We start from the raw sequence: 24,182 nt of genomic DNA on the forward strand, positions 1-24,182 counted from the left end.
CCACTGGTAGTAAAAAGGGGTGGGGGGAGTGCAAGTGGCATTGCTCATCCATATGAAATGCCAGATGGTGACTGTGTGTTTAAGTGCTCTTCTGGAGCAGAGCGCACCACTGAACTATTGTGGATCTTTGGTAGCAGCCTTTCCTGCCATCCTTCACGGACCATATCTGGCTGGCACCATGGCAGGAAAGGCTGGTTAAAAAAAATGTTTGGTGGTGTTGACACCAAAGAGAAGAAAAAAAAAAGTTGATACGAGCAAATTGGTATGAACAGACCAGAACAAAATACAGGCTAGGAATGAGAAGACAATTTCTAGACAGCAGAGGAGCGATGTTCTGGAACGGGCTTTCAGTGATGATGTCTATATTAGAAAGGCAAACCAAGAGTGGTGGACTTAAGGATCAAAATGTTGGTGCTAAGGGTGCACTTGCCACACTGCAAATATTCCAGGCACTTTAATTTGGAGTCTGGCCTTGTGCTGAATGCCTATTATTGACTGGGAGAAATGACTCAGTGACAAAGCATAGTAGTGGGGAATATTGAGAGATCTACTTGAAAACCACAGTCCTGATCTGAACTTGAAGACTAGCAGATAGACACCCAACAGGTGCAGTGTGGCCAACCAAAAGACCTGCATAACACAACTGGTAGTGCAGACATGCCAGGGAGGGCAGGCAACAGCACACATTGCAGGGGACACAGCCACCAACCTGCCGAACCTCTGGCTCTCACATTTGAAAGGACATGACTGCCATTCATGGTAGAGCCGATGAGACAGGTGACCCTCAGTATGAATCCATTCTTCTGTATTAGGAGTAAAATTACTTAACTGTTCCTCACAACAGTAGCACCAAATGGCAATGCTATGTTTTTAATCAGATGTTTTCATAAACACATACTAGTCTGAACTATGATCAATATGAGTCACTTGCCCACGCCACATCTTCTCCCCTCCTCTACTTCACGGATGTCTTAGAATATGGAGATTCTCTTTGCTTACATCTCCTCTTGGCCTTGAATTTGTCTGTGTGATGGAGCACAAAGCATCAGTAACGAGCTTTGAGCTTCTGCTGAGTCTGAACTCTGTTTTCCATTTCAGCAAATCGCAGTCCCTGACAAACACCTTCAGCATATCTGAATCTTCTCAGCGGGGAAATGCCACTGAAGATGAAGCAAAAGCTGAGACCATCCGCAACCTGAGGAAATCATTTGCTAGCCTGTTTTCCGATTAACAGCCCTGCAGCTGAATCTGCTTTTCTCAGCCCTCACTCTTCATATCAGCATACCTGATGTCATCCTGGAATATACTCAGTGGTACCCAGCCATTTACAACTAACACCTGGGTAAAGGGAATTTAGAAAACTATAGTTGTTTTAATACAAAGAAAATATTCTAATAACGGTCTGAAAAGTGACTGTGTAAAAGTGGCACTATTTCATTGGGTTTTTTGCATAATCTGAATCACATATGTTCAAATGACTGAGCTGTAAAGCAAATTTTACTCTTGCTAACCCTTGTGGAGTCAACACAGTTATGACAGTGCAAACTAAATTATATTTTGATCTGTATATAGTCAATACAATTGCTAACTTCCAATTACTGAATCTTTGTTGAGGTCAAGCTAAGAAAGAATAAATATAGGCTTATTTCAGAAACAGATGTGCAAAAACAGAGTCAAGAATAAGTATTCATTCACAGATAAAGTGAGCATGCTGGAGCATGGAAACACAGTGAACTGTGGAACTTCATGATACTGGCTTTATAAATAAGAAAGTCACTTTTCAGAGCAGAACTACATTCAAGTTAAATACAGTACCAGGCATCGGTTAAGTGCCGAAGACCACATGACGAGGTCATCTAGATAGACTGCTGGTTTGTTCCAGACCACTTTGTTCATGGCAGACAAAACACCTCTGTTTCATGCCCTGCATTTATGTCCCCTGCATGTGATTCTTGAGTTCTGAGAGAAAAAGGTCATGTTCTAACCCTGTAGACTCAGCTCAAAACCTGAGAAATGGGTCTTCCACACACGCAAAAAAACCCCAATTTCTTCCCCTGCCCCTGCAAACGCTGGAGTTCACATTCACAGTTCACACAAATTCCAGACAAAACCCAGCTAAACTCCAAGCACTTTGGTGATTTGGTCACATCTGGCTAAGTATGTCTCCCAGGAACATGCTTAATTAATAGCAGAGCTGATGAAGTGCACATACTTGTGTGCTGAGTGTTCCATAATACCGAATGGCCAAAGAGGTGGAGTGAAATCCTGTCTCCCTCCTTGAACTCCCCTTGACTTCCCTGGGGTGAGTGCAAAATGAATGCAAGGTGACAAACCTGCAATAGAACAGGAAAACTCCCCTTCACAAATAAGATGAGCTGGGGTCCATCCAGAGACACCAAGCCATGGGAGGGCATGTATGGGATTCCCCCCAAGCAGGTAATGATCAGTCTTAGTCCTCCCCAACCACCCCCCAAGAATGATTCTTCCAGAAAAGACAGAGATGGATCTTTGCCAGGTGTGCTTTTCCTCTAAACCTGCAACACAGAATAAAGCTGTATATGAGTACAAGTACTACCCTGTTTCCCCAAAAATCAGACCTACCTCAAAAATAAGCCCTAGCATGATTTTTCAGGATTTTTGAGGATGCTCAAAATATAAGCCCTACTCCAAAAATAAGCCCTAGTTACAGTTCATTTAAAAAGTCAATTTAAATAGTGTCCAGGCAGCTATACATGTAAAATGTAAGCATCTTTTGGAGCAAAAATTAATATAAGACCCTGTCTTATTTTGGGGGAAACAGGGTAGAACTGGGACAAGGCAAAAAAAATTGGAATGGCACAAGCTACATTTGCAATTGAAAAAAACAATAAACAAAAACAAACACCACATTGGGTAAATCAGTGTATCTATGGCTATTTCTACCAGCGGAGAACCTACCCCTTGCACCGTGTTAGTTCCATTTATAGCACACATAATGCAAGTGCCAGTCCCCATCCCACCTCCAAACTTTTCTTCAAGTTTTGTGAAGCACTTTAGTCACAAACAGTGCATCCAGCTTCAAGGGCAGACTTCTGGCTTTGTGTTCCCCTTAGCAGCTTCACACTGATGACACTTATGAATGCCAAGGGGGGCAGGGAGGCCAGTAATTTGAAAACATTTGAGCCAACGGGCACAGATCTTTGCTGTCACTTAAACGGAGAAATCCCCAAAGCAGCAAAAGCAACAGCAGCATTTGCCATCTCAGAATCTTATGATTCACTGGTGGGAATAACGCCAAATAAGCAATTCCTTCCTGCATAGCACCTGTAATGAGCATCTAAATCCAATGCAGTCATCTGGACCTTGTATGACCTACCCCTGAGCAGGCCTTTACACATATAATGCCTTTTGTGACTTGTGCAGTCTCAGGTAAGTCACAGCATAGCTTTTCCAGGTTGGAAGGCTCCCCAGAGACTCATCTGGATTGATGATTTATATCTCAAATTCAGTATTATAGAACTAACCTATTCCCTGATTTTACTTTTTTTTTTGCAGTTCTGTGTTGTCCTTCCAGGTTTGCTAAACAGTTTACAATATAGCATCATAAATACATGTCATTGTCTGAGAGGAAAAAAAAAATAAGACCCTGCTGTTTTGCAGTCTCCAGGCGCAATAAGAGTGACAAACGGCCTTGAGCAAGCTCTGTCCCACTGGCAAGAACAACAGTGGATTAACAGGCTCCACTATATGGAGAGGAGGTAATACAACCCTGGTGGGAGAGGATTTCCTTCTATAACACTTCCCTCACTATGGTTTATGCCTTTCCCTGCTAAATGGTCACCAGAGATGCAAAGACAAAAATAACAGTTTACTGCCAAAATCCTCAACTGCTCTATCCCCTGCACCTTGTTATGTCTCTCTTAACAGCACAACCTATACAAAATATAAGTAACTAGTGACTAGTGTGGCATGGCCCCATAAATCAGCCCCAGTTCATCACTGAAACCACAACAGTTGCATCATTTGCTGATGCTGCATTTGAACACAGCAGGGCTGTCCCTCCAAGGGACTGCAGTAACAGGATAGCACTGTTGACTCGACACCCAGCAGTGACTCAGATCTCTTAATTTGCCTGCAGCTCCCAGCTGTCACCTTTCAAGGGACAAGCAAACAGAACAGCATCTCCCCCCCTAGCTCCAGCTTGCAAAAACAAGTAAAAGCAACAGGCACTTTCTGCTTAACTCCATTACTCCTGTAGTTCCTGAAAAGCATCTTCAGTTCTGTCCACAGAGGTGCTTTAATGAAAACAATGAGTTGATTTCCTAAGTTAAAAGGATGAAACTCTATACCAGGTCCTATAAATGTTCCAACAGTACACTTCAATCGACAACTATGATGCTGTGGCTAGCAGGAGAGTCACAAGTGCATCATTGTATATTCAGGTTATCACCTTTGATGCAGGGTGTCTATTCCAAAATCCCTGCAGTCTAACAAAGCAAGACAGAGAGGAAATACAAGTAGTGATAGAACAAGGGGAAATGGCCTCAAGTTGCACCAGGGGAGGTTTAGATTGGATATTAGGACAAAAATTCTTCACAGAAAGGGTTGTCAGGCATTGGAACAGGCTGCCCAGGGAAGTGGTGGAGTCACCAGCCCTGGAGGTGTTTAAAAAGTGTTTAGACGAGGTTTTTAGGTACATGGTTCAGTGCTAGTTAGGTTAGGTTATGGTTGGACTTGAGGATCCTGGGGGTCTCTTCCAACCAAAATGATTCTATATTCTCCATGGGGAACCAAGGTATACCTCAAGAGGTATTTCGGTACCTAAAATAATAGCTGGAGCTACGGGCAGCAAGAAGGCAACAGAAAAGCTGGTGAGTAGACATTCCATTTAAGTCACAGGGCAGACATGCCCCACAACGTGCCTTGGCATCTTTCTCACACAGCTGTGAAAACTCAACACCTGGTCAAAACTTCCCTCTAGTCCTGCATGCTTTAATTCCCACAGGGAAGCCAGGAAACACAAACAGATTCATGTCTTTGGATCCAGCCCAAAAAGGAGCTGGGACACAGCTATGACACCCACTCATATCCACCACCTGGAAAACTAATTTCCATTTTTCTGTTTAGATGCAGGCTGAGAAACTTCTTCACTTTATTGTAGTACCTAGGTGTGGTGTTTCAAGACAAATGTCACGCATGTGCACATGCAACTAAACGTGTTGTGTAAAGCTAAGGCTCAGAAGAATAGCAGTCCTGCTACAACAAATGCAGCGCTCTTGTCTCTCACTAATCACAGGCAGGTACATAAAGACCTTACAACCTGCATATGATGCAGTTGCTTCTTCTGGTTGGCTTAAGTCTGATGAATAAGATAAAACAATAAATAGAAAATCCAAGGACAATTGTTCCTTATTGGCAAGTGGCTGCTGTTAGCAACCCCAAGAGTGCTGGCTACAGGTGAACAGTGCAGGTAAGAAATGCCCATCTTCAGGCATTTCACCTTTGGTGATTTCTCTTCTATAGAGTTTGCAAATAGCAGTCACACACACATACCTGCCTTGGGAGCTGGTAAATAAACAAAATAAGTAGCTAGTTTTCAAATATTGCCTCTGTTTTATCTTCTACTTTCATACTGTTGGTCCTGAGATATTCAATTCATATGTCATATTTGGTTTTATGAATAAAGGGAACTCTTCTTTAGTGAACTTAATAGTTCAGGAGAAGCCAAGTTCCTTTATGTTTGGCTCAAAATACCTTTACTACAATGTGAAGGAACAATGAAGGAATATCTTCAGGTCACTTAGTGTGTATCTGTAAAAAGGCTGAGTTTATTTCTTCAAAAACAAATGTAAAAAGGACAAAATTCAGGATGAACAGAACCTGTGGCATCAGCCTGGCAGAAGTATGACGGCATTGTGTTCATGGCAGAGAGGGCCCAACTCCATAACATCAACATATCTCACACACAGAGAGACCATTGTTCCCAGAAAGAGCTTGAAAAAACTGAAAAGAGCAAGTTACAAATTTTTATCAGTTAAGGCTGTATAACCTTATCTGAAAATTCTGTATGCATTTCTGAAGCACTCACCACAAGCCCAAAAGGGTGCAAGACCAACACAATGCAGAATATAAGGAACCACTAAGCTCTAAGAGGCCTGGCTATACGCTTACGTGAAAACTCCACTGGAACAAGGCAACTCAACCACTGCAAGCAAATGTTACAAATTAAGGCTAATCTGGGTATTAAAGGGAAACCACTGTCCCCAGGCTCTATAAATACATACTCTTAGATGTTTAATCATGGCAGGATTTGCACTGGGATGTGTTGCAGTGAAATAGAAAAGGGAAGAAGAAATACAACTTTTGACAGCAAAATATTCTATTTTACTTCCACGGGAGCTAATGGCAAAACTTCCTGACCCTACTGAAGTCAGCTGATTTTATACAAAACAAGAAGATGCATAACTGAAATATCACCTGAAAAAGCACATGAGTATTACTGATTAAACAGCTTATATTTAATAGGAAAAGTAATTCCATTTCCACTGTTGGAATTTCAAAAAATATCTAGGAAAATAATATCAGCTGTCACAACAGTCATCGGTACCATTTACATTTACAGAAACACTGAGATCAATCCATCTTAAAAAACATGTAAGAAATGAAAAGTTCTAGCAGTTTAGTCATTCCAGTCTTCCTTTAATTAAGCTCCATCATCAGCCTGCAGATCTCATCTGGAGACTTCAACAGTGGTCTTGTTAGTTGCTCATTAGTTAATAAGACTACACTTGAAAGGTGTTCATAACATGGTACAACACATTTCCTCTTGACACAATATATTTCGATACTTAAGTAAAGGATTTAGATGGACTCTACTGGAGTAAAGCAAGAATTGACTCTGCTTCTCCTGTTGTGATCCCATTTCCACTGTAACCAGGTCAACCAATTTAATCCCTTAAGTAAGTTAAACAGGAAGATTTCTTTTTGCACCAATTTTAGTTCACACACAGTAAATGCAGTTGTACTGTAACTCCTTTTTTGCAGAGTCAAGGAGAAAGACAAAAGTTTTGCTGCTGGTTCTTTGTAAAATTGCTCTGCTTCTGTTCAGACTTCCGAGTTGCACTGTAGCATGACTTTACTCAGCTGTTTGTAAAACAAATTGATTTGTGTTACAAGATTTCCATTGTAAAGAAAATCCATTCCCTGTATTCTTTGTGTATTAAGTAACAATATAAAAAAATGCTTTTTATCTATTAAAACATTAAATGAAAAATGAACTGTCATCTTTGACAATTTCTATGAACTCACATCTACCACACCAGGGGTAGTATTCTGTTTTATGTGGAACATTGTAAATTTTTTTTTAATAAAGATTATTAGCCAGGCAAATTTTAAACAACATCATTTTCCTGGTTATTTAATAACTCTTCAAATAACACAGACAACTATAGGGTTTGTACTTAAAGTGCCCTGTAGCTGATGCAGCAAACATTGGGCTGGTATCCTGGTCTCTTGAGAAGCATTTTACAGATGACTTGGGGGGGGGCAGGGAAAGCAGAACAACCTGTTTTAAATTGTAGCTCTTCATGAAACAGACCTTAGTGCCAGGTGATACCAGAGCATGAAATACACCCAGCCTTTGCTGCCAAAACATTACCATGCACACCTGCTCTCGCCACAATCTGAAGAGAAGGCAGATGTTAGTGCCTGGGATTTGCAATCTCCTGCAGTTACAAAGCAAACTCAAGGACTAGGAAACTCACTGAAGGAAAAAACGGCGATCAAATGAACGCACGGCGAATGTCCATGGGGCGGCCCCGGCTGGGTCTAGGTGGAAACCTGTCATTGGGACCAGCTCGTCCTGGAAGTGTGGGGTTTGCTCCAGGCAAGGAACCAATTGGGTCAAATGGTGCTCTGAATGGAGGAAACTGGCCTGGTGCTTCTCCTGGACCAGGAATGAGTGAGTTAATTGGGTCTCCAACATATGGAAGTGTTGGTCTCTCATCATATTCTCCACCAATGATCATTGGGGGATAGATAGGGTTTGATGGGAATGGGTTGGGAGGAAAGGGATTAGGATAAAATGGGTTGGGATGAAAGGGGATTGGATGAGGTGTGGGGGGCAAAAACATCATGTGCCTCCATCTCAGTGCGTCCTTCTTCTGTTTCAACTTTTTCTTGTACAGCTGCAGACAGAAACAAAGGAATTTTAAAGCTCTGCAAGTGCTTTGTGTTCCACCTTCAGCAACTGCCTTCAGCTCTGCAGCACATCTCAGAAAACCGCTCCTCCCCAGCCTGAAAACCCAGAGCAGCAGCTCCCCTGTCTGCCAAAGACCAAACACAGCATCTCTGGAAGACCCCAAACCCACAATCTGGCCATGCACCATGTCACTTTTCAATGCTGTTTTCCTCCTACTCTGACCCACCTCAACATGTGTATGCAGAACACCCCACTTTTAAACTAAAATTTAACTCCAAGTTACTGCCTCCTAAAGTCTATGCTTTATTCTCAAATTAGCCCATGGAGACTAATCTCAGAGAAATTATATTAAAAAAGTCACCTACTTCTTTCCAGTCTGTGTCACAAGGCCTTATAATAGGATCTACAAAGAGAAGCAAAAGTTTAAGAAGAGCAACCTATTTTGAAGCAGCATTCATGCCACAGATGCCCACAGTTTTGTCAGAACTTGCAGAAGAATCAAGAGATGAAAATCCATTTTTGGCTAACATACAGGGTGTTTCAAAGAGATAGATCCCATTTCAAAGACAGTTATTTCGAAGTAGGTCCATCTCCTTGAAACACCCTGTATTTTTCATAAAGATAATATTAATAAATAAAAAACTCCAGGGACATTCAATAGGTAACATACTTGCACACCCATTTTCCATAAAGCATAATCTCCAAAAGTTATCGAATAAGTAGAGAAATCCCAGGAACACTGTCCCCATCTCTGACTTCTGACAGCACCTCCCTTGACCACCTTATTTCTTCAATCTCTTGTGAGAAGTTACAGCAGAAATCTCTCTTCCCTCCACTTCCTAATGTCTGCAATAGCTGGCATGCCAAGGTAGCCAGGGAAGCGGATGGAAACAAGGAACGTCTGCACCACACAATGGGAAGAATTACGTGGCCCATCAGTAATGGTCAGCAGATGGTGCTCAGATTTCAAGGCAAAAAACTGAGCATCCACCTCAATTACACCTGACCAGTTGTACTGGTTAGCATCACAAATGACTGCACTTACAGTGTCTAAAAATCAGAAGCAACTGCCTGAGGAGCCTCATATCAAATCTCTCAGACCTAATCTCTCTGTTCACAGGAGAATACAATTAAAAACACGTGTTGCAACATTACCTCGGAAATCTCGCAGATACATAAACCTCCATAGAAGCTGGTCATTTGAAGCTGTGTACAGATCACGGCAAACAGCAGAAAGAGAGATGAGTGAACGGACATCCAAAAGTCTGAAAATCCGAAGCTTGAGCTCAAGGGGAAGGACCACTAATCCAAACACATCTGGCAAGTTCAGAGCTACAAAGTCAAGAAAATATTAATAGAAGCATTACCTAAGTGGTGCAGAGTTTATCTCTAAAGACCTGAAAAGAAAGGAAGGACATTCTAATCTTTCCCTTAAATCATTTCCCTCTGATGCCCGAGTTACATCACTTTTCTCAGAAAGTACTGTGACGTGACTTCTTATAAAACACATCTCTTGCAACTCTAAGTACATTTATAGAGTGCACAAAATAGGGCAAATGACACTTTATACTGACCACTATTGGCCTCTGTAAACCTAAGAAACATTAAGAAACATATAACTAGGTTTATAGGCTACAGAACAAAGGAATAGGTAAGGAAAGAAAGACCTGCCCAATTTCATGAGCCCACAAAAAACACATCAAAAGCAGAGCACATGCTTCACATAAAAACTTCCAGCACTGCAGTCTAGAGGGAATTCCATTGAATAGTCTTCAGAATTCATAACTGAGACCTTTTATGGCAATAGGTATGCAGAGAAAGCCTGGCTTCCTCCTGCTCCACAAACACCAGCTTGGGTTACTTCCTGCCATCCTTTCCAAGCCCTCAATGACCAGTTACTGATATCATTCCTGGCGTGAGACTTCCAAATATGATACTAAGTAATTCTTTCCTGCATTGACAAAGAAATGGATCAAAACCACAGAACTACCGCCACAAAATTATTGTCGTATGATTTTCTCATCACCAAGTGTTGAAAAGAGCCACTCCAGTCTCTTAAGTAACATGAGAGCAATCAAAATTTAAAACCAGGAAATTATCATTATATTAACATTTTTCTGAGATAGAAGGAATAGTATAATTTCTTTAGAATGTATAAATCACTTTATGCTTACTCTTTGTATACTCATCACTAAACAGCTGTTTCTAACATTTTTTCTTCAAGGCTTTAGACAGACCACTTTCCTTCCATCCACAAAAGTGAAGTACATCTCTAATTTTAAACGTTTTTCTCTCACCTTGCCGGGCAGCAGCCAGAAGAGAGTAAACCAGCTGGTCTTTAAAGAGACGTGATAATTTCTGAAGGTCTTTGTAAACGCTTGCAGCCTTTTCTATCAAATAACAGAGGTAAAAAAAAAAAATAGCTTCAGGAGGTTATAATGCAAAAATTATATAAAAGCCAAAGAATTATGATCTTCTTACAAGCAGAAGTGTAATCTGCTTGTAATCTTGATGCAAGCAGCTCTGCAGCTAGAGTGTATCGATCATGCAATAAGTAATTCATCGACAAACTACAGACCAGTTCCATGGTCAGATTAGGCTTTCCTTCGGCCTTAAAAAGCACCGTTAAAAGAAATACTTGAGTCCTTCAGAAACAAAGTGACTTTCAAACTGTTAGATTTCAAAGCTCATGTGTAACATGCACCTGTGTTAAAAAAATTAATATTGCAAGCATTTACGAGAGGAACATTTTTCCATGCTGTTGTCTAAAGAAACAGGAGCCAGAAGACTCTACCACTCTATCAGACACACTTTGGTGCTCAGTTATTCTTCTAAAGCCTTTCAGCAGACTTGTACATCTATCTGCCCTTCTCTCTTCCCCAGCCTTAGTCTTCCCTCTAATTTTGGAATTCTGGAGAGAGCTGTGTGGTCAGCACATGTTTTCTGACAAAACAATTATATCATGGTGCCACAACAAAAGTGTAGGTACCATCAGCCTCTGAAGTCCTGAACTGCCAGGCAGAGAGGAGCGTATAAAGCAGCATCACTGCCCCAGAGATTCACACATATGCTTAGGACCTCATAAATAAGAGCATGTGGGCCAAAGAATGACTCGGGCTTTGCAAGGTTCTTTCCTTACACAGCTAACCCAATAAATTCAAATGTTTTCAACAGCAAGATGTGAGTAAATGGCTACAACTCCAAATTCCTTTTACCACAAAGCTATGACTCACCCAAACAGTAAACATATTTTTATTCTTTTTTGCTATTCTTTACCTATTTGGTCCTCTACTGAAGTATATCCTTACTGCGTGAATTCTCTATTTTTCAGTTTACTACTATGAATATCATAGCACATTCATACCTGGCTCCTGAAAGCAAACGAACGATGCTGGCAATAGCTGTATTCTCTTAACACCTTTAATCTCTTTGTTGATTTTTAATGTTGCTGCAAATATAAGAGGAAATAAAAAAAAAAAAATTCCAAAATTTAAAACACATTAAGAGATGACAAAGATCACTTCACTACTGCCTTATCCTTCAGAGGTGTTTTACTTTCTTCCCTTACCAGAGTCCCTGAAGGAAAACACCCAACTATAGCAAGCAGCTAGACAAATGAATTCAGAAAAATAAAACAGAAGTTAAAATAGCAAGGAATAAACAAAGAACTTGGTGACAGAAGCCAAGCATTGCCTTCAACTATTATATCACGTGGGAAGAGATGTGTCACAGCTAAAAGACGTACACAGCAAACCATTATTATAACCCAGTTAACTAAATCTTTACTAGAGAAAGACTCAAAAAGCTTACTGCAAAACACCATATGCAAAGTAGTTATAATGCTGTCCTAAATCTAACCTTAACCTGACTAGGCTAAAACATTTGATCAAACTGTGTACATGTCTTGAGAAAATATAGGTGCTTACACAAATTGGCATTATCGGTTACAAGTTTTACAAATAAATATAAAAATTCTAATCAAAGTTATCTTGAAATTAGAACCAAGTCCCAATTTAATACTGTTTCTGCAAAAATGTAAAATTTCTCAAATGGTAAATATAAAAAAAAAGCAACACTTCCCCCTGCCCCCAAAAAGACAAAAAAAAAAAAAATCCAAAAAACTACCAAGTGATATGGAGTTGTTAAAAAAAAACTAGACTTCCCTAAATTTTCTGAACTGAATAGCTTAAACTAAATACAATTTTGAGACCACAGTTATACTGCTAGCATGCAACAGGAAAGATTCTACATTAAAGCTAAAGAATACATAGTCTGAAAGTCATTTATAAGTCTTGCTAAGAACATGAGACAAAATATTGTAGCTGGAGTAAATCTACCTCTTTTAATGTTTGACAATGTATACCAAACTTCCTATGAAATGAGACAAGAAACAGATTTGTACAACATTTCAATGAAAAGGCCAGCTGAATCCTCTAAGGACTGGGCTATTATGATTAGAGAGAGAGAAACAGTTAACAGGGAGACAGGAAATGTCAAGAACATTCAGCATCTCTTGCACCTCAGCAACCTGGATAATCAAGGTGCAGTTCTAAACAGCGCAGAAAAGCACATTTAAGTTTTCTCTTGCTAAACAACTGTGATATTTAGCCATGTGCATCCAGGCTAAAAACTTTACTAACTCACCATTAATAGCAACAAGATCCCCCAAAGGCACACAGGTTAAACCAGCAGAACCTTCTTCACAAAGAGGATGTGTATACTGGAGCTTATAAACACCATTCCCTCTCCATTTCTCTGGCATAGACACTGCCTTGGCTTCTGTCCCCTAAAAATACAGAGAGATAACACTGTCATACTTTAGCAATGCACTAAGACTAAAGGGTGAAACAAAGAGAATTAAAAGTTAGGAACTGCGAGAATGCTGCTTGCAATTCAAATCTTAGTTTAGTCCCAATGCGGATTACAACACAGGCTCTAACTGCATCATTATTTACTATTGTCCCCAAGACTAACAGCAAATCTAAGGAGAAGTTTAGTAATTTTTTGTCCTGTCCCAGTGTCTGATAGCGAGGGCTGTTCAGTGAGCAGACACACACCTGTTTCTTTGAGACATGTACTTCATTCCATCATCTATTCCAGCATTCTGACAACTCCTGCATGCATATTAATTTATTGCACCAAAAACAAGTTATTGCACCATTTCTGTGAACTCATGAGGTCTGACAGGGCTTGAAGAATCATACCTTAAATCCATTCAAAAATCTGAGTGAACTAACAGTTTTTTGCTTCAGCATGAAAAGCCTCAGATGGCACCCCAGAGTGGGGCACAACAAAGTCACAAATACAAGCAGACTCTCTCTTTCTTCTTAACTCTGCACAGCAATGATCTTCCTGACTTACAAGCCTACCAATTTGATACAAATAAACTTTCTTCCCACTGGCAAATGTATTCTTCAGATAGTATAGGAATGTAAATAATTTAGCAGATTTAGTAAACTGGTACTGGTCAACTGGACACCCACACTGACTCCCTACATGTGCTTAGTTAGCTTCGCCACGAGAAAAAACATGAGAATTTAAATACCTTCCCTGAGAATAAATCTTTTTTTTGCATTTTAGCCACATATTAGTGAACATACAATGCAAATCTGAAAATCTAATGGGAAAAGGTGAATTCATACATTGTACAGAGGTACTGATGTAGGTTCTTGACTATAAGCTAGATACCTCTCTAGGTTAGTGGAACCAAAGCCTAACTGAACTTGGCTGAAGTTAATACAGAACTGAAGACAACATTTTGTCAGACCTAGCCTTGTTAACCACCATCTGAACCGGATACCATTGAGATGATACTGATCCTTAAGGCAGCACTTCAAAGAAGCACTACAACCTAAGCACATCCACAAAAGCTAAACAGTATAAAGCAGAAACAGGAGGTTATCAGCTGGGTCCAAGTCAGGCTGTGGACTGAAACACAGGGACAGGCCTTTTCTCTCACATCAAAAAGCTGCTCTAGTCTTTAGCCTTGAGGCTCACTAGTCAGGCAAATTAGAGAAGCTGACACTTCTGACATATTCAAAGCCAGAAGAGGATCTTTACATGCATCATGTATCACACACTCCCACGATATTCCACAGCTTTCACATACTAAGAAATTTCCTGATTGGTTGTGCACCTACCTGAGGTACGTAGCCTGTCTCCATCATGAGAAGATGTACTAGAACAATCAAGGCATCAGTGGCACTGGTGCACTCAGCAGAAAGGTAGAGCATCTCTAAGGAATGTGGTATTTCACCATCAGCAGCTTCACTGCACAGCATGGGCTCAGAGGGATAGGAACCCGTACCTTCTTCCAGGTCAACATCTTCTGGAACTAATCCAGAAGGGAAATCTAGGCTGGATCCCGCCTTCAAGGGAAAGTAAAGCATATCTTCATTCAGAAAAGTACACCTCTATATACATGAATATTATTTGTCTGTTTATTCCAGTCCACACAGGAACCAAGTCTACTCATGCGAGTTTTACAGATTGAATACATCTCCATTTCCTAGTATCCCAGCTGGAGACTGGGATTATACACATACCTTCAGTATTTTTTGATATCTATAATGCAAGCCCTTCATAAAAGGGTCTGATTGCATAAACTACTTGAAGACAAAGTGATAATATTAGATTTTTGTGACATACACAAGAATAATTTAGTCACCATTTATTTAAATACAGCCGACATGCATGACAAGTAACCAAAATTATAACTTGGACTGCTTAGAAATACAATAGGCCTAAAAAGCTAGGGAAAAAAAAATAAATGGTGTATATCTGCTGCCACTTGAGAAGCACTGTGGTTTTAATGTGGCTTCCTTTCTTCTATCAAAATCACACCATGTTATTAGGTTAAGTGATAAAATTACCCACAGACACATTAAAAAAATAATAGTACTGCATGAAAACTATAAGTAGATTTACCTACAGGAAGGGTCAGGAAGGGGACAAAAAGAGTTTAGAGCTGTAGCTACTTCTCCCCCACACCCATCCCCAATGGCACAAGGCATCGTTATGTTTGTATGAGACTGGTATGGCCATCCACCCATGGAACTTCAGCCCTCTTATTAACAGCAATGGACATAGCTCCACTTAAAGATTTTCAGCCTTCTAGAACTCTTCTGCAGTGACTCTTAGTTGCTTAGAAATTTTCCTGCCACCTTTCACCACAATTCTGGAGGAAGATAAGAGAATATTTCATCTTGCCTTTGAATATTAAATAAATATGAAACACATACTTCTGCACAGTTTACTGTGGTCTGACTGACACACATAGGGAGCTTGCCTGCCCACAGCACCATGTAAGGATCATTGGTCCTGACAAGAATAATGACAATGGTCCAGCTACATTTTCTTTCATTACTTACAATTCTTTTTATCCTAAATCTTAGTTTTCATGTGTTAAAACAATATTTTTAAAAGACCTCGTATAAAGGTAGTATTGAAGGACATTTTGTATTTTAAATTTGATCCAGAACAAAAAAACTACTTGCTTTGAAAAAAAGTTTGAAGACTATTTCCTTGCAGCTTCTCAAGCTCCTGTGTAAACTATACAGGATTGTACAAGGAGATAGACTGTTGCACTAAGCTGTATCTGCAGAATCTCCTCTAGGAAGATCATTCACCACAGGACCTGGCAGCTGGTGGAAGCTGTTATCTGCTTAACTATTCTATGTCCTGTCACATGGGAAGCAAAACACTGAGTAATATGAAAACTCTGCCTATTAACTGCATATAGCGTCATACAGATGTACACCTACAAAGCACAAGGCAGCAGCTACCTCAGCAACACAACCTCCATGCTCAAGCCAAACAGGTCTCTCTCCATGGAAGGCCATCTGAACCACAGAGAACTGTCATAACCCATTAGAAAGGAATCGTGCTCTCATCATGCGGGTAGTGTTTCCAACAGGCAGCGCCTGTTGCACTTGTTCAGCACCGAGAATCAGTTTCCTTCAGCACCGAGGCAGGTAAGAAACACACTCCTAACTTTCTTATGGGAAGTACATGTTCCAGCAAAAACATTACATCCTGTAAAAACGTTAGACCTGAAACATCTCAGGGTCTCTGAATTAGCTTCTGTGTCAGAATTAATATACAATGAGTAGAGACAAATTTCCATCCAAATAACTGGCTATAAGGAGCTAAAGTATAAGGAGCTAAATATTCTGAAAAAGATTCTCTGCTATATACAGCAATTAACACAGGATACCTTCTTTTGTGCCTTGTGTTGTACAGGCCAATTCTCATGTACTTACCCTCTCATCACTCTTTTGAACTTCCACCTGAGCTTTCTGGTTGTCAGATTGCTCATTCTGCCCTTCTTTTGAACTGCTAGCCTGACTTTTGTTGGGGATCAAGGTGGGTGGCTCATGACCATTCTCAAGTGGGAGAGAAGGAGGAGGAGGTAGGATGGGTTGTCCATTTGCTTCTTCTAGTAATAAGCATATCAAATCACCAGAAACAATCCCATATGAAGCTAAGGTCTTCTGATCTTCTGTGAGAGCATCTTTTCTGTTCAATGTTATGGAAAACTTGGTATCAGAACTGCAAAATAGGAAAAAAAAGGAAACATGGTTGGTGGTGCCCGGGTAACTGGACACAGAAGTACCATTAGAAATGCATTCTACAATAATACTATGCTCTGGGCTTTAATCCTTTAATAAATAGCTATATATTAAAGGAAGAGTGGGGAAAAAATATGATATGAAATGATTTCCCCCATATTTCTGAGTACACTTTAAGTATCTGTAGCTGCTTGGCAGGTATAACTTCATTTACAGTAATTGCTCATTAAACAGTTATGAAGGAAAGCAAACAAGTGCCCACCAAATTAGAAGACATCTCACCTAGCTTTAAAGACACTACTGGCTGAGACTATTTAAAAACAAGACACTGTTGCAGACTCTACCATCTTGCTCTCTGACTAAGCTGAACATTCATTTTGAAAGGTCAGCAGCTGCCCTACAGCATGCTAGTTGCAAATAAGGGTAGTAAGATGTTTCAGGGCAAGAACTTACAGAAAACCCCTCCAAACAGTAATGCAACTGGTTAGCAGTAAGCAGCTATGCAGAATCAGCTATAAAACACACACACTGTGGCAAGACAAGTTGTAACTTCAGATTTTGCCAGCCCACACTGCTATGCAGCACAGTGCAGTGTTATCAAATGTTACGCACTGCCAGTGAAACATCAGCACAGAGTACCTAATTAAAGGTTTGTGAATACAAACCCTTCAGCCATCATCAGAAAATGAGCCCCTTGTGTAGAGATTTAAGTTGAATTTGCAGACCTTAATGACCTATAAAGGCTGCAATGAGCTCTCCCTAGATAAAACATTTATGCCAGTAGGGGTGTCAAACTCATTGTCACCGGGGGCCTTGTCGTTGCTTTCAAAGGGCCGAATATAATTTTAGGACTGTATTGAAGAGAAGCTGCCAAATTAACATACACAGTGATTAAGTTACAAAAGACATACCCATCATTAACCAATTGACATGATAAATGCTTTCTGACTACCTGCAAAATGAGGGGATATTTTTCAAATTTTAGATCCTTCTGCATGACAAGAGGGAGACAGAAGATTAAGTAATACATCATTAATGTTTATAAATATATAAAGGGTGAGTGCCATGGGGATGGAGCCAGGCTCTTCTCGGTGGCAAACAATGATAGGACAAGGGGTAATGGGATCAAGCTGGAACACAAGAGGTTCCACTTAAATTTGAGAAAAAACTTCTTCTCAGTGACGGTGCCAGAGCACTGGAACAGGCTGCCCAGGGAGGTTGTGGAGTCTCCTTCTCTGGAGACATTCAAAACCTGCCTGGACATGTTCCTGTGCGGCCTCACCTAGGCGTTCCTGCTCCAGCAGGGGGATTGGACTAGATGATCTTTTGAGGTCCCTTCCAATCCCAAACATACTGTGATACTGTGATCATTTAGAAGCAGAGTGCTTAGTTTATATTTAACTAATAATTAATATATGTATTGTAAGTAAGAAACTATTATAACTAACATAATCAATCATTTCTTAGCATAGATGTATGTCAAAATTTTCAAAAATTGTAATGTATATGTAATAATTATGTGAATATATGCAACATAAGAGTATCCGATCTTTGCAGCACTTACAGAGGATGATCCCCAGTGTTCCCCAGCCCTGATAAAATTGACTCTCCTGGTTTTATTTCTCCGTTTCAGTATAGGTGTAGGAGAAGTTACATTTATACAGTCCTAACATTACATTGGGCCCTTCGAAGGCAACCGCGAGGCTGACGTGGGCCCCGGTGAAAATGAGTTTGACATCCGTGGCTTATGAAATTTAAACCCAGATATTCTCTAAGAAGCCTGCCCTCCCGAGCCGGGTAACGCCTCCAGGCCCGCAACCTTCTGGCGCCCGTGTGAGGCGTTACCGGTGCGCTCCTGCCCCGCCAGGGGATGCCGCGCACGGGCCTATCCGCCACCGTGGGCCCTGACCCGGAACCGGCGGCGCAGCTCGGGGCATCCTCCTCCGCCAACCGCTCTGCCCCTCCTCTCAGTGCCCGCCCTTCGCGCTCTCACACTTGGCCACGGCGCGGCCGGCTCCACACGACCATCAGCAACCACCGCCCCTTCCTTCCCCAGCCCGGCGGCAGCCTCGCCACCGCCCGCGCCGTAGGGGGCAGCAGCGCCGCCGCGGGGGAGCTGAGGGGCAGATGAGCTGAGCCAGGCCGGGCCGGGCAGCCCCTCCCCCCGCACCGCGTGGTACGGCCCGGCCGGCCCAAGCCCTGCGTGTGCGCGGCCCCCCCCAAACATTCCCCTCCCGCGATGGTTCGCTCCGCACGCTACCTGTACCCCCAGGCGGGCAGCAGGGCCTGGCGCAGCTGCGCGCGCAGCTCCCCCAGCGTTGGCTCCGCCCCCTGCACCTCCAGCGGGGCCGTTCGCTTCTGCAGCCGCACGCGGAGCTTCATGGCGGCGGCGGGTCTCAGCGCCCGCCTCGCCCCCCCGAGAGCGGGCCCCGCCGGGTGGCCGCGATGGCGATGGTGGCGGCGGGCAGCGGGCGCAAGGGCTGCCGGGGCGTGTCGTTGTTTTGGTTGGCGCGGCCCCGCCCCCGCTCGGCCCCGCCTTCCTGGGGCCCGAGGCGTTCTCTCCGTGCGCCGCCGGCCGCGCGCGCGATCGGTGACTCTGAGTGCCGCACCGTGGTCTGTGCGGCGGCCATCGATGATTGGGTGTTCGGGCTGTGCGCGCGCGTGCGCTGTTAGGAGTCTCACACCTCCGTCCGCCATCTTCGCCTGGGGCTGACGGTTGATCGCAGTTGTGGTGGCCGCTCCTGTTCCCCATTACTGAGGTTGCTGTGCTGCTGCTGCTGTTCGGCAGTGGCTTTTTTCCCTCAACGGTTTATCCCCGCCGCGCGTGGGAGCTGTAAAGTCAGTGGAGGGAGTGATTTCTACACATTGGCTGCCTGCTGTTGTGCAGAGCGGTTGGTTGGGCCGCTTGTCTCCCTTCCTCTTCGGTGTAATATCGGTTTAGATGTTATTCTAAAAAGGGAAGTGCCAAGGAGAGCCTATTGCTGGCTGGCCATTGAACTCTGTTGGTGAAGTTAATGGAAACAGGTGCTAGGGGAAGGGCTGAAGGAAGGTGCTGTCCCCAGGAATGTTTAGTTATATAGAAGAATGTATTTTTTTTTAAAGGCAGCCTACTGAATTGTCATCTCTGAGGTAACATTTTAGCACCTGCAGTCAGTAATTCAAAAAAATACGAAGTGTCACAAACTTCATATTAGTGGCTTTAGTTCTCCTTTATCTGTCATACTTGAAAAAAGGTTTGTCCACGTACCTTAGACATTTTCAACAAATATACTTCACCTAGAAATATGCACTTTGTAGAAGTGTACTGTCAATGCGGGGGGAGGTAGAAGGCACAATTCAAGGTTTTACTTTGTTTAATTAGTTACATTAAATTACAGAGAACTGTGACTTCAGAAGTAACTTTTGAACAATGCTTATTCTCAGATTATACAATTTACTTACCACATTTCTCCACACTGGGAATAATAGGAGAAATAGGAGGTACAGGAAAAACTGGGCATTTTCTGGGCATATAATAGTAAAATAAGAGTAGGTAAGGCAAACTTGAGAGACCTAGCTTGCACACCTACCAGCTGTTCATGGTACTATTCACGTTGCTTAACCCTGTGTTTATAGGAACAGCCCTAACTGTAACCTTCCACAACTTAAGGGCCCAGTCAGGAAAAGGAGACTGAAGCTTCAAAAATTTTGTTCTGGACTACAGGTGAAATCTCCTTTATGCCATCTGAACATGGTCATCCAACCCTGATAAATGTGGTTGCTAGATTTCAGTTTAGAGTTTGCTGTCAAATACATCTAAAGCTGGAGGGCAACTATGATCTCATTTCACTAGGTCAATAAAGTTCTCAGTGGAAAGGAGAGGCTAGTATTGATGAAGGTGATAAAAGGAAAGTCAAGGAGAGTAATGCAATGGAAGAATCCATTCATTGAACAATCAAAGAGCTGATGCTTATGATAGTCAGCTTGGTGTTCTATACTAGTCCTTCAACTATGAGCATTAAAACAAGTGATTTCCTGACAAGCTTACTGCAGCCTTCGCCACTGCACCGGTTGGAGAAGTGCTGGTGTAGCCATCATCAAGTGGGGCCACACCTGGACAAATCTAGAAGGGTAGGGTGCTGCGGCAGCAGGAAATGAGAGTGGAAGGAAGTGCGAGGGCAGGGATGAGGACTGAAAGGAGAGATCAAGAACACTATGCCTGTCAGAACTGCTTTCCTCTCTCTTGAAAAGGGATTGAATCCAAAGTGAGTCATGCTGCTGCTTCAACATCATGAGGATTTTCCATCGGCCATGGACATCCTGCTCTGTTTTGTCCTTCAGTGTTGTCCCTGTCCCAGCAACCTCCTATGTTCCCACTGGCTCCAGGGCTGCTTAGTCTGCGCTATTCAGGAGGGGTGGAGAAGGCTTCCCTGATACCATAAATGTTTGTGGGTGCAGTTGTGATGTTTCCAGCAGAAGCACCATTTCAGTAACTTGCACAAGCTAAAGTAATTGTGTGAAATAAAACGGTTCAGTTTCTCAGAAGCTGGCTGTAGCACTCATTAGGTAACCAGCTACACCAGTTACAAGTGAGCATTTCTGCTGGCATTCTGCTATTTTTTCCTTTGAATTTTATGAGTCATGCCACAATGTAAGGTTTAGACATATTTCCCACACAGCATTAAGTACTAAACAGGAGAAGCTCCTGAGAAACAATCACGGTGAAAGGCTAAAACATTTTCCAAAGCTTTCAAGTTTGCCTGTGCTAATTTTGAATGACCAAAAACCACCGTATTTTTTTTCCCCTCACATGTCTTTCTAAAAGGGCTGTTATTTGATGAGTAATATTTTTTTTCTCCACCATTTTGTCTCAGTCTGCAGGCAGGAAACTTCCAATGGCCAAGTATGAAGTTGTTCTCTGGCTGGGAAAGGCACTATGTCAAAATAGTACAGGAAACCTCTGTGCTTATGAGCTTGAATAAATGGTTGTATACTGAACTTTTAAAAATGGTGATTGTTTTTCTTTTTTAGTCTGATTAATTAGAAAAATATACAATGTGGTGACAAAGGAAAGCTCTGTATCAGCATTAAGTATCTCAGAACAGTTGTTAAAGACAATGTGCTTTCTCAACTCAAAATACATCTTTGAGGGTTTTTCTCTCCGACATGGTCAGCGCACAACACAAGCCATAGAAGCTGTTTCACCAAAGCAATAAAACCCTATTGATAGCCCTAGTGGTTTCTCTTGAGAAATTTGAAACTTAAAATAGCTGTAGTCCTGTTGACCTGCAGTCAGCTTCCCATGGCAGAGAAGTATAAAAAGTAAAGGTCTCTTTAGTTCAGTTACATGCCTCCTGGATTTTTTTTTTCCTGAAAGCCAAGTGTAGTAATAAAGCTATGAGCTAATGGAACTTTTCCATTGTTTTTCTTTCTGTATTTGCCACTAGAAAATGTGTATTTTATAATATGTTTAAATAAATATATATATATATATGTATATATATTAACCCTCATGATACTGGTATTGTGAATGACTAGGGTCACACTGAAAGATGTGAGAAATGGTCAAGTGAGGAGGAGGAGGTTATGAAGGCTGGAGCATCATCAAGAGATCTGTGAAAGTCTCAAGTACCATTTTAAGTGAGCCAGTGGGGGAGGAGGTTCAAATCAAAGGCAGTAGAAAGAACCTCCTAACTTCTTGCAGCTTCATGGTGGTCAACTTCACTTGTAAAAGGTATTTTAAAGCCCTTCGTACTAGTGGCCTATAGCTGATACATTTAGTGGAGCTCTGCTTTACACCATCTCAGGTTGGCTGTCTACAGATGACCCTTAAGCAGCATCCAAAGTCTGCACACATGGCTCTTAACTCCTCTGTTCCTGATTAAAATATTGGTCATATGGAGCAGAGGACCTTTCAGTGGGTTTTCTGGGGCTTGACAGATTGCTTCAGACCTTTTTAGCTACCACGTTTTCTTTGATTTATCTGTTTCTTTACAGTATTGAATTGCTGGGAGTTGAGTGCAGTGCAAAAGTCTTTGAAGTGTCACATCAAAGACAGAGTTTGATATCTTTGCATTAGCAGACCAAAATCACATTTTTCTGGGTAGTAAATAGAGGCTTCACCCATGGAGGAAGATTCTCAGAGGAGGATTTCCTATGTTTGTGATGAACCAAAGGGGTCAGGTTTTTCTTACTGAGGTTACTGCATCCACCTTCTAGGAATATGTGGTGAATTCTTACAGGACTGCAATTTATACAAAACCAGGGCAGGAGCTGCAGAAGTTGAGGCAGTGCCTCATCCTGCTGTCATCTCCGTTAAAGTAACTGAATGGTTGTACCAGAGACTAGTGAGTGAGCCATGCAACCAGAAGAAAAGCAGAGAAGAAACTTAGAACAGACTTACTCAAATGGTGGACTTGGGTCTGAATCTGGGCAGATTCTGGAAAAATAATGCCTGCTGCATTCCTGTTCAAGGTCTCAGTATTTCTTACTCTTCCCCTGTCTCTTCGAGACCAGCTTAAGAGGACCCTTACAATTCTTAGCTGTGAGGGCAGTGTGCAGTGCAGAGCTAGAAAAAGAACATGGAATTTTTTTTTTTTGCTAAATGGGCTTTGGTAAAAATGAGCGTCATAGTCCTGGCTCAGGTGCTAGGACAGGGCAGATACAGAGGTCAGCAATGTGAACTCAGTAGATCCAAACAGTGGAAAGTGTTCGTTTTCCACCAACTCATCGGACAACTGCTTCTCAACATAGTTATGCATTGTTAACAGAATCTTTGTAGGCTTTGCAGCTGGTATTTATTTTGCAGCCTGGCATGGATTAATAGTTCTCTGGCAACTCTGCTCCAAGGCTTTGAAAGCTTTTATGAAAAGCATCAGCAGGCAAGCCATGCTCAGGAAAAGCTGTGGTAACACAGCAAAGCCTCAGAAAGATTGAAGGGGTGCCAGACCTACTCACAAATATAACCTGTGGGAACAGGGGTGGCTGTTACATCCTATAGGTTCTGTTTGAAGATTTCATTGAGGTAGATCACCTGCTGCCTCATGAGTTGGGAAGTGGGTAGCATTGCTTTCCACACTGAATGGAGGAAATCATGAACAGGAACTTACTGGAGTTTTTCTTTTTCCATGGATATTTCCAGTGGTTGTGGAGAGGAGATAACTTGTTTTTATGTCATTTAGCAAACTTCCATCTATATCATTTACTGGTTTCTTTAAGCATTCCTGCCAGTGTATCTCTCCTACCATATAAATTTTGTATTCCTTTACTGTCAGAGATGATTTTTCCATATGGAATATCAGTGTATAGGAAGGGTTAAAATCTTGAAGCTATTGAGTTCTTTTTGCTTTGACATTGTTGAGCGAGCTGCAAGAAGCCTACCTGTTCTTGAGCATGCTGCGGCATAACTAGAAACAATGGAGCAAGGGAGAAACTGAAAACTCCAGTTCCAGTTC

At 41.9% G+C, this 24,182-nt stretch overlaps 2 protein-coding genes across 4 annotated transcripts in view; one reads left to right on the plus strand and one right to left on the minus strand.

Annotated features, from left to right (window-relative positions):
* The window catches only part of SYN3 (synapsin III), a gene marked incomplete at its 5' end in the record, with an annotated part of 177,392 nt that extends 175,845 nt beyond the window's left edge, over nt 1-1,547 (plus strand). For both annotated transcript variants that reach the window (XM_082044580.1, XM_082044581.1), the window contains one exon: nt 1,099-1,547. In XM_082044580.1, the coding sequence (XP_081900706.1) occupies nt 1,099-1,231 (133 nt within the window). In that variant the 3' untranslated portion in view covers nt 1,232-1,547. The remainder of the gene's footprint in view (nt 1-1,098) is intronic.
* A 4,236-nt stretch (nt 1,548-5,783) lies between these two features.
* Nucleotides 5,784-19,334, minus strand: FBXO7 (F-box protein 7). Of its 2 annotated transcripts, XM_082061589.1 has the most exons (10): nt 19,010-19,334; nt 16,441-16,729; nt 14,320-14,547; nt 12,824-12,965; nt 11,544-11,627; nt 10,477-10,569; nt 9,335-9,511; nt 8,545-8,582; nt 7,743-8,165; nt 5,784-7,122 (listed from the first exon to the last, which is right to left on the minus strand). In XM_082061589.1, the coding sequence occupies exons 1-9, from the start codon at nt 19,129-19,131 to the stop codon at nt 7,761-7,763; spliced, it is 1,578 nt and encodes a 525-aa protein (XP_081917715.1). In that variant the 5' UTR covers nt 19,132-19,334; the 3' UTR covers nt 5,784-7,122; nt 7,743-7,760. The 2 variants fall into 2 exon arrangements, with proteins under 2 accessions (XP_081917715.1, XP_081917714.1); XM_082061588.1 differs by having other exon boundaries at nt 5,784-8,165.
* Nucleotides 19,335-24,182: the final 4,848 nt, after the last annotated feature.

This window comes from Streptopelia decaocto, assembly GCF_964273445.1.
Source record: "Streptopelia decaocto genome assembly, chromosome: 1".
Taxonomy (NCBI): domain Eukaryota; kingdom Metazoa; phylum Chordata; class Aves; order Columbiformes; family Columbidae; genus Streptopelia; species Streptopelia decaocto.